The sequence below is a fragment of the Spea bombifrons genome, chromosome 4 (assembly GCF_027358695.1).
Source record: "Spea bombifrons isolate aSpeBom1 chromosome 4, aSpeBom1.2.pri, whole genome shotgun sequence".
In the NCBI taxonomy this organism is placed as follows: domain Eukaryota; kingdom Metazoa; phylum Chordata; class Amphibia; order Anura; family Pelobatidae; genus Spea; species Spea bombifrons.
The window spans coordinates 112,935,980-112,949,407 of NC_071090.1; the positions used below are offsets into that span (position 1 = coordinate 112,935,980).

General features: G+C 57.8%; 2 protein-coding genes across 2 annotated transcripts; both read right to left on the minus strand.

Annotated features, from left to right (window-relative positions):
• Window positions 1-235: 235 nt before the first annotated feature.
• On the minus strand, window positions 236-3,107 carry LOC128491951 (macrophage mannose receptor 1-like). The gene is made up of 6 exons (XM_053464346.1): window positions 3,045-3,107; window positions 2,416-2,760; window positions 2,068-2,328; window positions 1,923-1,994; window positions 1,349-1,696; window positions 236-633 (listed from the first exon to the last, which is right to left on the minus strand). The coding sequence occupies exons 1-6, from the start codon at window positions 3,079-3,081 to the stop codon at window positions 626-628; spliced, it is 1,071 nt and encodes a 356-aa protein (XP_053320321.1). The 5' UTR covers window positions 3,082-3,107; the 3' UTR covers window positions 236-625.
• Window positions 3,108-4,045: 938 nt separating this feature from the next.
• Window positions 4,046-12,508, minus strand: TP53 (tumor protein p53). The gene is made up of 11 exons (XM_053464345.1): window positions 12,361-12,508; window positions 9,923-10,021; window positions 8,536-8,578; window positions 8,158-8,337; window positions 6,864-7,050; window positions 6,114-6,226; window positions 5,930-6,039; window positions 5,184-5,305; window positions 4,980-5,059; window positions 4,818-4,900; window positions 4,046-4,391 (listed from the first exon to the last, which is right to left on the minus strand). The coding sequence occupies exons 2-11, from the start codon at window positions 9,991-9,993 to the stop codon at window positions 4,304-4,306; spliced, it is 1,077 nt and encodes a 358-aa protein (XP_053320320.1). The 5' UTR covers window positions 9,994-10,021; window positions 12,361-12,508; the 3' UTR covers window positions 4,046-4,303.
• Between the last annotated feature and the right edge of the window lie 920 nt (window positions 12,509-13,428).

Here is a 13,428-nt window from a genome sequence, read left to right on the forward strand (position 1 = left end):
GGGTTAATCCCCCCAACCGGAGCCCAATACCCCAATAAGGGGCAACGCAGTTCCAATAAAGCAAGACAACTGCAACGTAGCTTTCATGCAATAAATCGACCTGCCAGACACAGCGTCGGACTGAGTGCACACTCAGACACGCACAGCCACTAGAGACGCCGTCATTCACACGCGTGTCCCGCTGCACATCAGCGCAGAGTATTTACCATCCCAAGAAGACCAGCAGAGAAGGATGAACGTCCATCGCAATTTAATAGGAGTCAACATGAAACGGTTCCCAAAACACGGCTGCATCAAGTTACCGACGTGCCGGGGCCACAGAGCGGTACTACCCCGAGCCATAAAGAAAACAATGTCTCCGCCGGGACGTGGGTCCTAAGTGGACTACCTGGTGAGTAAGTGGGTTAAGAGGTGCGAGAGTGCGTGCCGGAGAGTGCGTGGAGGACCTCGCTGAGGGGACTCACAGGAAATCTCCCGGCACACAGTCCACACCACGGATAAAGGAACTTCACACGCGTGTATTTCAGTGTGGGATACACACAGGACACATATCAGAACTCCTCTGAAAGAAACGCTCGCTGTGAAGATCACCCGATTCGGGGCGAGGGTAGGGCTCACTTCCTCGTTATAAATCTGGAAAGGAGAAGTCGGTATAAGATACATTTGATCAGGGGCGCAGCTGGCCCTTTATAGATCATGGTGGACCAGCCAGGAGAGGCAGGAACGAGAAGTAAGGGTGTGTGTAGAGTGTAATGTGTAAATGTTTGTGTGTGTGAGCATGAATGCGTATGTGTATTGTGTAAATGTTTGTGTGTGAGCATGAATGCGTATGTATTGTGTAAATGTGTGTTTGCATGAATGCGTATGTGTAATGTGTAAATGTTTGTGTGTGAGCATGAATGCGTATGTGTATTGTGTAAATGTTTGTGTGTGAGCATGAATGTGTTGTGTAAATGTTTGTGTGTGAGCATGAATGCGTATGTGTATTGTGTAAATGCTTCTGAGCATCAATTTATAGGTGTGTGTGAGCATGAATGTGTATGAGTAAATGTTTGTGTGCGCATGAATGTGTAGGTGTAAGTGTATGTGAGCATGAATGGGAACATGCAAAAGTGAGTGTGTGCAAATGTGCGACAGTGTGTATGGGGGCAAGGGGCTGATGGAGCCGCTTGGAGTGCAGCCCTTCCCAATTTCATAGACACGGACAGACACTCCTGACTCAGGCAGACATTACAGACAGTTGCCTGATTTAGTAACCGACAGGCTTTGATTTTGGGGGGGTCCATAACCTTCAGAGGGACGCAATGATCGTAAAAATACACTTTTATACTAGAGGAGCTTCACTCACCCTCATAACAGACAAACGGCAGCCTCTCCCCACAGCAAGCGGAGTTCCATCGAAGGTCGCCTGCTGACAGGAGGCCACAAGCTTGGGAGAGCGGATCCTGCGGCTCTCCGGCCCCCCAGGCAGTGGAGTTCCCCCAGACGTGTCCTCCGCTCCAGTACCAATGGCCCCAGAACCGGTTTTGTCGAAGGCCAATCCAGTATTTTCCGCCAGACGTCATCCCCGACAGCAGGACAGAAATGGTGCTTTGTTCCTCGGGGATGGAGACTACGGCCAGGTCTGTGTGATGCTGTCGACAGTACGAGCGGGACTCTGCCCACGTCATGGGGGTCAGCACCAAATGCAGAGACACTGGGGAAGAAGCACAAACACGGCAGCTGCCCCGAGGGCAAACAGAGGGGTGGAGGAGGAAAAGTGTTATAGAAAGAGAGGAGGGACTGGGCAAGAAAGAGGGGCAAGTATTCGAGAGGGAGGAGGGGACTTGGCAGCGAGGAGAGAGAAAGTGTTAGAGAGGGTGGAGAGTACTTCGCGAGGAGAGACAGCATTATGGGAAGCGAGGGGGTGGTGACCCACGTACCCATTTCTGTGGCATTGGTCACGTCGTGGCTTGTGGGCTCCTGGGCCGTAGACATGGGGGAGCCGGCGGTGCCTGAAATACAAAGTTTTCATTAAGTGCCACTAAGCAGTGGACGCACAGCTGCCCCCCGGCATCACCCGGCTACCTGGTGACTGAGAAGAAACGGCGGGCGTGTCGGAGGAATCACTGGACTCAGACGAGGTCCCAGGGGCCACACGTGGACTCGTCCCGCGTACAGGCGTGATCTGAGGGCTCCCCGGGCCCTTCTGATCCTGGTTACTATTGGTGGACCACCTTGGGGAGAAAGCAGTGATATCGGGGCCTCCGGTGCTCAAGGATCCAGGCGTGGTCGGCTTCAGGGGCCACTGACAGGTGCTGGGAAGCTCTGGGACAGTGGCGTCTAATACTGAGCGGGGAGAGGAGGGTTAAATATCTGGCGACAGCATTATCAGCAACAGTGGCGGGGAGGAATAATTCATTTTGCGGCACTTACGCTTGTAGCACATAAAGTAGTAGCGGGAGCCGCAGTCGGCGTCGCTCCATTTGCCGCCAATCACCCGGACGCAGGCGTTGGAGACCTGGCTGGGTTCCCCCAAGTTCCACCTGGTGTAGGCCCCCGTGGCCCCGTTACTCCAGCGCCAGGAGCCCGGGTTGCAGAGGTGGTAGCCAATCCACGCCTCGTTGAACATGGTCACTGCCGACACGGTGTAAAGCTCCAGGTCGGAGAGAGTGCTCACCAGGTCCGTGTACTGAGAGCGGCAGTACGAGAGCGCCTCGAGCCACGTCAGAGACTGCTTCACAAAAAAGTACTGAGGAGCGGCGGCCGTTGCCACGGCGACTGCAAGACAGACACAGCATACAGATGGACAGCCGCTGGGGAGGACCGACGCGCGCACAGCCAGCCCGGCCCACAGTGCCCCCCCCCCCCCCGTCGCGAGACAGAAGGAGAGGGGCTGCCGGGTGAGGGTAGTAGGAGGGTAGATTGTAAGCTCCTCTGAACAGGCAGGGCTTTAAGTGAGTGTTATAAGTAGGGCAGTGCAGGGGGAGAGGGGGTAATGAGTAGAGGTGGGGTAACTAGTGGGAAAAGGTAACCCCCCGGGGGGTATTTAGAAAAGAACTTACTGAGACAGGAGAGACCCAGCTGGATTCTCAGAGACATCCCGAGAGCCGTGGCTGCCTGCTTACCGTCAGAGACCCCCCAATACAGCGCGAGACCGCGGGGCTTATAACCACCGGGATTTGACTAACAAATCGCCCGGCCGTCTCCTAAACAAATCGCAGCGCGTCGGTGCCCGTGCGACTGTGTGCACACGCGTGTGCCTGCACATGTATGTTTGCTCAGCTGCATGCCCTTTAATTACCCCACACAAAAGCTGCTTTAGTTACCGTGGCAACGCGGTACACGTACAGACACGAGCCGCGCGCGTTCAGTGATTTTTAACTCCCTCGCTGCTTCAGGGGGCCGGTGTCAGCTCCCTTGCCAGACTTCCCAGAGTACTTCCTAAACGAGGCGGAGCCACAGTACGCACCACGTGGACAGCGAGTTCCTCAGGCCTCCAATCGACAGTGGCACAGAGACTCCGCCCTTTTGAGGAAGCGCTCCAGGAGGACAAAGGAATGAAAGAATTGGAGAAGCGGAGCTGCGGGAGAGGAGGAGACTGACACGGAAGCCCTCAGTGAAGGTAGGGAGACATTAAGAGAGTGTGAGAGCGAGTGTGAGTGTAGCCTCCTCCAAACCTACAGAACATTCAGCAGGGTTCACGGTTAAACCGGCAGCGTGGATCGAGGCTGCGGCGGTACCTGTCTCATAAAGGAACAGTACGGCATATGTCAGCGCTTTACCTGCCGGCCCCCAACCGGAGATGGGGAGGGATCGGCGCGGCGGAGATGGGGAGGGATCAGCGCCACCCACAAAAGAAAAAAAAATAAAAATAAAGCGCCCACAGTGATCGTTTACAGCCGGTTTCTATGGTTTCAAACGAAAGCCCTGTTTGTTGCGAAAAAAGGATGAATAATTTGTGTGGGAAAGGGATTAATTACCCCCCCCTCGTGAGCCCCGACACCCCCCCGCGCGCGGCCCCTGGTTCACCGGCACTCACCTCCACACCAAACCACGCGACAAATTACAGTGAAAATGTGAAGATTTTATTTAAAAAATAACCAAAAATAGGATTACAAAAAAAAGGGAATGGCAGTGAATGTTACGGGGCACCCCCCCCACAGCCAACGTATAGAATGGCCCCTGGCCCCACACAGGGTGACCCCCCCTTACAGCCAACGTATAGAATGGCCCCACACTACAGCCTGCCCCAGGTGCACCCCCCAAGTTACATCAGGGCCCCTACAGCCTGCCACAGAGATAGCGAGGGCCCCCGGGGCCCCTATTCAGAGTCCTGCTCTTCCTTTAGAAGGAGCCGCTTCCCTTTCTTCGGTTTGATTTCATCGCGACACTTGCGGCATTTCAGAGACCTGCAGGACACAAGCGTGGATCATGAACACGTGCGTGCGCAGCCTCGCGACACACAAGACCCCAGTACCCCGCCGCCGAGGGCCCTAAACCAAAGGAAGCCCCCCCCCCCGAGGGCACTAAACCAAACGAAGCCTAAGAACTTACCCCCTAGACTGTAAGTCCCCCCCCCCCCGAGAGCCTTTACTTAAAGAAGGGCTTCCATGGGTCAGGGCCCCTCTCCCACAGGGGGCCGTTAGAGACAGCTCTAAGGGCACATATGGCGAGCGGGACCCCCCAGACAGATTTACACTTATACAGCGGGAGTAGCTGCGGCCCCTGGCCGTGGCACTCTCCATGGAAGAAGCAGGCCGACTGCCTCCATCGCTGCGGCACTCTAGGGGTTAAAGGGCCGGGCGAGGGCCACCTTTCCGCCCCACCGTACTCACAGCTTTTGTTGGTCCAACTTCTCCTGCGTCTCGAGGGCCTCATTCAGCTTCTTCAGCATCTCGTAGCGTTCGCGTCCTCGCACCTGATTGGATAGAAGCGCGTCAGGAATGTGCCGGAAACGCTGCCGGGGGGGGGCGTGGTTCGGAGGCCTGCCACCTTACCTGCAGCGTGAAGGTCTCCTCCTCGGCGACCACCCTCTTTTTGGGCAGAGGAGCGTCTGGGGCAGGCGAGGCTGGAAGCTCTGGGAAGACGAGGCAGAAGGACGCACGTTAGCGTCCCGGACCCTTAATCTGTTCCTGGTCTCATCTGCTGGGAGGCTGTTCCACTAACCTACCACCCCCTCAGTAAATTTCCTCACCACATACCTCTCTTTCCACCGATTTTCAGCCCTTTCTTTTTCGAGTAATTCTCTTCCTCTGATCGCCGATCTCGTCCCGGACATGCGCAGACCCGCACCTCAAAGCAGCGCCGCCCGAGGAGCACGCCGCTGAGAGAAAGAAAGGAAAGAGATTATGGTGACAGGGGTGAGGAGCGGGTGGAGGGGGGCGAGGAGCATGCCACAGAGAGAGAAAGGAAAGATTATGGTGACAGGGGCGAGGAGCGAGCGGGGGGGTGGGAGGAGCACGGCGCTGGGAGAGAGAGAGAGAAAGGAAAGAGATTGTGGTGACAGGGGCGAGGAGCGGGCGGAGGGGGCGAGGAGTGAGCAGGGGGGTGCGAGGAGCACGGCGCTGGGAGAGAGAGAGAGAAAGGAAAGATTGTGGTGACAGGGGCGAGCGGAGGGGGCGAGGAGTGAGCAGGGGGGGCGAGGAGCACGGCGCTGGGAGAGAGAGAGAGAGAGAGAGAGAGAGAGAGAGAGAGAGAGAAAGGAAAGAGATTGTGGTGACAGGGGCGAGGAGTGAGCAGGGGGGGCGAGGAGCACGGCGCTGGGGGAGAGAGAGAGAGAGAGAGAGAGAAAGGAAAGAGATTGTGGTGACAGGGGCGAGCGGAGGGGGCGAGGAGTGAGCAGGGGGGGCGAGGAGCACAGCACTGGGAGAGAGAGAGAGAGAGAAAGGAAAGAGATTGTGGTGACAGGAGCGAGCAGGGGGGGCGAGCAGGGGGGCGAGCGACTCACTCTCTGGACTCCAGGGTGATGATGGTGAGGATGGGCCTGCGGTTCATGCCCCCCATACACGAGCTGTTACACATGTAGTTATACAGGACCGTCGTGCACTCGGACCCAACCTGCGACCAATGAAAAGAGAGCATTTAGGGTCAAGGGTCAACCCAGCCGGGAAAGCGATTGGTCCGGCCGTTACCTGCGGCTCCTGATACGCCACGCAGACGCTGTGCCGCCCCGTGTGCTGGTCCTCCACGTACTGAGCCAGAGAGTTACCCTCCACGCGGATCAGGTGACTCCGGGGGGCAGAATCTGCAGCGGGGAACAAGAGACACCACAGATACATCAACAGCCCGGGGGGCGCATGCCGAACGGGGCCCAGAGCCACCACAAGAGACATCAAGACCCCCCTAGCAATAGGGGGCATCAGGTAACACCGCACAGAAATTACCCCAGGAAATGGAGGGCTGAACCTGCCAGGGATACGAGGGGCAGTGCCCCACAACACAGCAGGGACGCCGGGAAGGACCCACCTATCAGAGGAGAACGAGGGGCCCCCCCACACCTATCAGAGGAGAACGAGGGGGGCCCCCCCACACCTATCAGAGGAGAACGAGGCCCCCCCCACACACACACCTATCAGAGGAGAACGAGGCCCCCCCCACACACACCTATCAGAGGAGAACGAGGCCCCCCCACACCTATCAGAGGAGAACGAGGCCCACACCTATCAGAGGAGAACGAGGGGGGCCCCCCACACACCTATCAGAGGAGGATGAGGGGGGCCCCCCCCACCTATCAGAGGAGGATGAGGGGGGCCCCCCACACCTATCAGAGGAGAACGAGGGCCCCCCCCCCACACCTATCAGAGGAGAACGAGGGGGGCCCCCCCCACCTATCAGAGGAGAACGAGGGGCCCCCCCGGCACACAGCATGCAGACCCACTGACCGTCTCCCGGTTCCGCCGAGCGCTCGTGGTGCGGACATCGCTTCACCACCTCGGCGACGTGTTCAGACTTCTTGAAGACGGCCGTGGCGCGGAGAATTGCCCCGCTGGGGGGCGGACTGTTCACGCGGATCAGAACGGGGCAGGTTTTTGCAGACTGGCAGAACAGCTTGTTCAGCTCCTCGGAGTACTGGGGAGGAAAAAAAACGAGAGCCGAGCGGTCAGAAGGGCAAACGCGCCCAACCTGCGCAGAGCGTCACCCCCTGCAGCCGCGCGCATACTGAAACTGCAGAGCATCACTCCTGTAGTCTCTTCTCCTGCAGAGCCCCATCCCAGTGAAGCCGCAGAGCGTCACTCCTTGCAGACGCACTCGTCATAGTTACCCATCCCAGTGAAGCCGCAGAGCGTCACTCCCGTGCCATCTCCTCCTGCAGAGCCCCATCCCAGTGAAGCCGCAGAGCGTCACTCCCGTGCCATCTCCTCCTGCAGACCCCCATCCCAGTGAAGCCGCAGAGCGTCACTCCTTGCAGACGCACTCGTCATAGTTACCCATCCCAGTGAAGCCGCAGAGCGTCACTCCCGTGCCATCTCCTCCCGCAGAGCCCCATCCCAGCGAAGCCGCAGAGCGTCACTCCCGTGCCATCTCCTCCTGCAGAGCCCCATCCCAGTGAAGCCGCAGAGCGTCACTCCCGTGCCATCTCCTCCTGCAGACCCCCATCCCAGTGAAGCCGCAGAGCGTCACTCCTTGCAGACGCACTCGTCATAGTTACCCATCCCAGTGAAGCCGCAGAGCGTCACTCCCGTGCCATCTCCTCCCGCAGAGCCCCATCCCAGCGAAGCCGCAGAGCGTCACTCCCGTGCCATCTCCTCCTGCAGACCCCCATCCCAGTGAAGCCGCAGAGCGTCACTCCCGTGCCATCTCCTCCCGCAGAGCCCCATCCCAGCGAAGCCGCAGAGCGTCACTCCCGTGCCATCTCCTCCTGCAGACCCCCATCCCAGTGAAGCCGCAGAGCGTCACTCCCGTGCCATCTCCTCCCGCAGAGCCCCATCCCAGCGAAGCCGCAGAGCGTCACTCCCGTGCCATCTCCTCCCGCAGAGCCCCATCCCAGCGAAGCCGCAGAGCGTCACTCCCGTGCACGGAATGACTGATGCCCCGGTGGGTCCGGCAGGAGGAGACGGGAGGGAGGAGCCGCCTCTGCAGGGCAAGTCCAGACATGTCCAGCACAGGAGCCGCAGCGAGGACTCTTAACGAAGAGTTAATACAGGGCTGAGGCACCCAGGAGGGAGGGTAACTCACCGTGCAGGTGACAGACTTGGCCGTCCCGTTCTGCTGAAACTCCAGCTTCAGCCCATAAGCTCCGGGGTAATCCTCCGTCGAGGGCACGGAGGGCGAGGCGACGGCCGTGAAGGAGCTGCTGACCCCCCTCTCCTGTAACGCAGCCATGTCGGGGGGCAGCAGGGGGTCCTCGGGAAAACCCTAAAAACAGCAAGAAACAAAGTGACCCAAAAACGACACAAAACGCACCAAAACTGATAAGGAGCGCGTGGAAGAGCAGCGAGGGGGGAGGGGCAGGCAGGTGGGGCGTCGGGAGAAACCAGAGACCCCCGACCCAGCCCACGGCCCCCCGGCCCAGCCCGGAACACCATATACAGACAGATCGCGAGCGTCACTCACCAGATCGTTCCCCGAGACATAAGAGACATCCTGCAGAGGCAGCCTGGAAAGCAGAGAGTGCGGAGACATTAGACAGCCTGTCCCACAGCGTGACTGCCCCTCCCCAAAGAGAGATACACACGGGAATCTGCCCCCGCAGGGCAACACAGACAGCCGGGAGCCTGCGCCACCCCCCCCAGGGGTAAGACAGGGAGCCCAGAGACCCCCCCGCATCCTCCAAGGGGTAAGACAGGGAGCCCAGAGACCCCCCCCCGCATCCTCCAAGGGGTGAGACAGGGAGCCCAGAGACCCCCCCGCATCCTCCAAGGGGTGAGACAGGGAGCCCAGAGACCCCCCCCCCGCATCCTCCAAGGGGTGAGACAGGGAGCCCAGAGACCCCCCCCCCCCGCATCCTCCAAGGGGTAAGACAGGGAGCCCAGAGACCCCCCCGCATCCTCCAAGGGGTGAGACAGGGAGCCCAGAGACCCCCCCGCATCCTCCAAGGGGTGAGACAGGGAGCCCAGAGACCCCCCCATCCTCCAAGGGGTGAGACAGGGAGCCCAGAAACCACCCCATCCTCCAAGGGGTAAGACAGGGAGTCCAGAGACCCCCCCATTCTCCAAGGGGTGAGACAGGGAGCCCAGAGACCCCCCCCACATCCTCCAAGGGGTAAGACAGGGAGCCCAGAAACCACCCCATCCTCCAAGGGGTGAGACAGGGAGCCCAGAGACCCCCCCCACATCCTCCAAGGGGTAAGACAGGGAGCCCAGAGACCCCCCCATCCTCCAAGGGGTAAGACAGGGAGCCCAGAGACCCCCCCATCCTCCAAGGGGTGAGACAGGGAGCCCAGAGACCCCCCATCCTCCAAGGGGTGAGACAGGGAGCCCAGAGGAACCCCCCCCATCCTCCAAGGGGTAAGACAGGGAGCCCAGAGGAACCCCCCCCATCCTCCAAGGGGTAAGACAGGGAGCCCAGAGGAACCCCCCCCATCCTCCAAGGGGTGAGACAGGGAGCCCAGAGGAACCCCCCCCATCCTCCAAGGGGTGAGACAGGGAGCCCAGAGGAACCCCCCCCCCATCCTCCAAGGGGTGAGACAGGGAGCCCAGAGGAACCCCCCCATCCTCCAAGGGGTGAGACAGGGAGCCCAGAGGAACCCCCCCATCCTCCAAGGGGTGAGACAGGGAGCCCAGAGGAACCCCCCCCATCCTCCAAGGGGTAAGACAGGGAGCCCAGGGACCCCCCCAAGGGGTAAGACAGGGAGGGGGGGGATTGGGAGTCTGTTTACCCCAAACCTCCTCGCTGCAGGGGAGCTGGACCTGCGTCTCTTATCCACCGGCACCGACAGCCAACCCCCAGAGCTCCTCCCACCAGCTCTACCCCGCCCCCTGCAGCTCTCACGTTCACTCACAGGCTCCACAGGTCCTCAAAGGTCTCCTGGCTGAGCGGCGGCTCCATCCCAGACTCAGGCTGCGGCTCCATCACACAACGGCCGGGGCAGAGAGACAGCCTGGGGGGGGGTCAGCAAGAAACATTCACTCTAAGGGGTTAATTATACTAACTAATGGCAGCAAGAGGGAGGAGGCTCTGCCCCTTTACAGACCTCACCTGGAGTAGTGTGTACAGTGCTGGAGATACCTGTCCCAGAAGGATATTAACAATGTTCAAACGCGGAGGGGGTCTCGATATACTCTCCGGGGGGGGGATTAAAATATATAACGGGGTTAATAAAGGACGGAGGGAATTTATTTCAAAGGAGGAGAAAAATTACAACAAGAGAGCGGAATCTCACACTAGAGAGTCAGAGACTGACATGGAATGGAAGGAAGTTTTACTTTACTGAGACGTAGATAAGCGGAGCAGCCTCCCAGCAGAGGTGGTAGAGGGTAATACAGTGAGGGTATTAAACATGCATGGGATAGACATACGGCTCCTGAATCTAAGACGAGACCAACGACTGATTAAGCTAGACGGGGGCCGGATGGGGCCATTTTTCCAGTTCACGCTGCATGTAGAGCAGACGCTGCCAGCACACGCATATCACACGGTACACGGAATACACTTCCTGATTTTCAACTACTGACACTCAGGCCCCTCCTCTTCTGTAAAAGGGACAGACACACAGTATAGAAGCCCAGCCCAGCCCCCTGCCTTTCTATATAAGGGACAGCATATAGACGCCCAGCCCCCCCTTTCTATTCTGTATAAGGGGCACACAGCGTATAGATGCCCAGACCCCCCTTTCTATTCTATATAAGGGGCACACAGCGTATAGATGCCCAGACCCCTCCCTTTCTATTCTGTATAAGGGGCACACACCATATAGACGCCCAGCCCCCTACTCTGTATAAGGCGCACACACACACAGTATAGACGCCCAATCCCCTCCTCCTCCGTATAAGGGACACACACACACACCGTATAGACGCCCAGGCTCCTCCTCTACCGTATAAGGGACACACACACCGTATAGACGCCCAGGCTCCTCTACCGTATAAGGGACACACACACCGTATATAGACGCCCAGGCCCCTCCTCTACCGTATAAGGGACACACACACCGTATAGACGCCCAGGCTCCTCTACCGTATAAGGGACACACACACCGTATATAGACGCCCAGGCCCCTCCTCTACCGTATAAGGGACACACACCGTATAGACGCCCAGGCTCCTCTACCGTATAAGGGACACACACACACCGTATATAGACGCCCAGGCCCCTCCTCCTCCGTATAAGGGACACACACACACCGTATAGACGCCCAGGCTCCTCTACCGTATAAGGGACACACACACACCGTATATAGACGCCCAGGCCCCTCTTCTGTATAAGGGACACACACACCGTATATAGACGCCCAGGCCCCTCTTCTGTATAAGGGACACACACACCGTATATAGACGCCCAGGCCCCTCTTCTGTATAAGGGACACACACACCGTATATAGACGCCCAGGCCCCTCTTCTGTATAAGGGACACACACACCGTATAGACGCCCAGGCCCCTCCTCTACCGTATAAGGGACACACACACCGTATATAGACGCCCAGGCCCCTCTTCTGTATAAGGGACACACACACCGTATATAGACGCCCAGGCCCCTCTTCTGTATAAGGGACACACACACCGTATAGACGCCCAGGCCCCTCCTCTACCGTATAAGGGACACACACACACCGTATAGACGCCCAGGCCCCTCTTCTGTATAAGGGACACACACACCGTATATAGACGCCCAGGCCCCTCTTCTGTATAAGGGACACACACACTGTATAGACGCCCAGGCCCCTCTTCTGTATAAGGGACACACACCGTATAGACGCCCAGGCCCCTCTTCTGTATAAGGGACACACACCGTATAGACGCCCAGGCCCCTCTTCTGTATAAGGGACACACCGTACAGACGCCCAGCCCCCTCATCTTCTGTATAAGGGACACCGTATAGACACCCAGCCCCCTCCTCTTCCGTATAAGGGACACACACACCGTATAGACGCCCAGGCCCCTCCTCTTCCGTATAAGGGACACACACCGTATAGACGCCCAGGCCCCTCTTCTGTATAAGGGACACATGCACCATATAGACGCCCAGGCCCCTCTTCTGTATAAGGGACACACACACCTTATAGACGCCCAGCCCCCTCATCTTCTGTATAAGGGACACCGTATAGACGCCCAGCCCCCTCATCTTCTGTATAAGGGACACACACCACACACCGTATAGACGCCCAGCCCCCTCATCTTCTGTATAAGGGGCACCGTATAGACGCCCAGCCCCCTCCTCTTCCGTATAAGGGACACACATCGTAGAGAAGCCCAGGCCCCTCCTCCGTTCCCGTTACTCACCGAGCTGCCGTGGGAAGTCGCCGGTCGCGGTGTCAGCTCTTCCTCGTGTTGGGGAATCCCCAAATCCCGATTTGCACCGCACCGGAAGCTCCACCCCCTCGCCAGTCACAACAAGGCGCCTTCCAGCGTGGAACACAAACTTTAGCCGCTGCGTGACGTCACTAAAATAGCGACCGGTCATTGGTCAATCATGGGAGTGATTGGCGTCCTTAGACCACACACCTACTTCCTGATTGGTTTATCGCATTACATCGAGGGACGGAAAAGTTGACAGGGGCGGGGCTTGCAAGGTGATTGGCGGTCCGCCTATTCTGGCACAGTAGTGGAGGTAAGCCAAGCCTGATTGGTTCGGCAGTTCACTCCGCCCACCATCCTGTGTGTGATTGGCTGGAGTTATTACAGCTCGTCCTGAGGTGACAGGTGACGGCGGCGGATACCGGCACCGGGTACAGAGAGAGAGACGGCGTGCGTAATACGGAGAGACAGGTGGGGAGTGTGTCTAATACACAGAGAGAGAGAGACACAGGCAGCATGTCTAATACAGACAGACAGAGAGAGACAGTGTGTCTGAGAGAGAGAGAGAGAGAGAGAGAGACAGACAGACGGACAGAATGTCTAATACAGACAGACAGAGACAGTGTGTCTAATAGAGAGAGACAGACAGACAGACAGACGGACGGACAGAATGTCTAATACAAACAGAGAGAGAGACAGCATGTCTAATACAGACAGACAGAGAGAGAGACAGTGTGTCTAATAGAGAGAGAGAGACAGTGTCTAATAGAGAGAGAGAGAGAGAGAGAGAGAGAGACAGTGTGTCTAAAAGAGAGAGAGAGACAGTGTGTCTAATAGAGAGAGAGAGACAGTGTCTAATAGAGAGAGAGAGAGAGAGACAGTGTGTCTAAAAGAGAGAGAGAGACAGTGTGTCTAATAGAGAGAGAGAGGCAGCATGTCTAATAAAGAAAGACAGAGAGAGACAGTGTGTCTAATAGAGAGAGACAGAGAGACGGACAGAATGTCAAATACAGATAGACATAGAGAGACAGTGTGTCTAATAGAGAGAGAGAG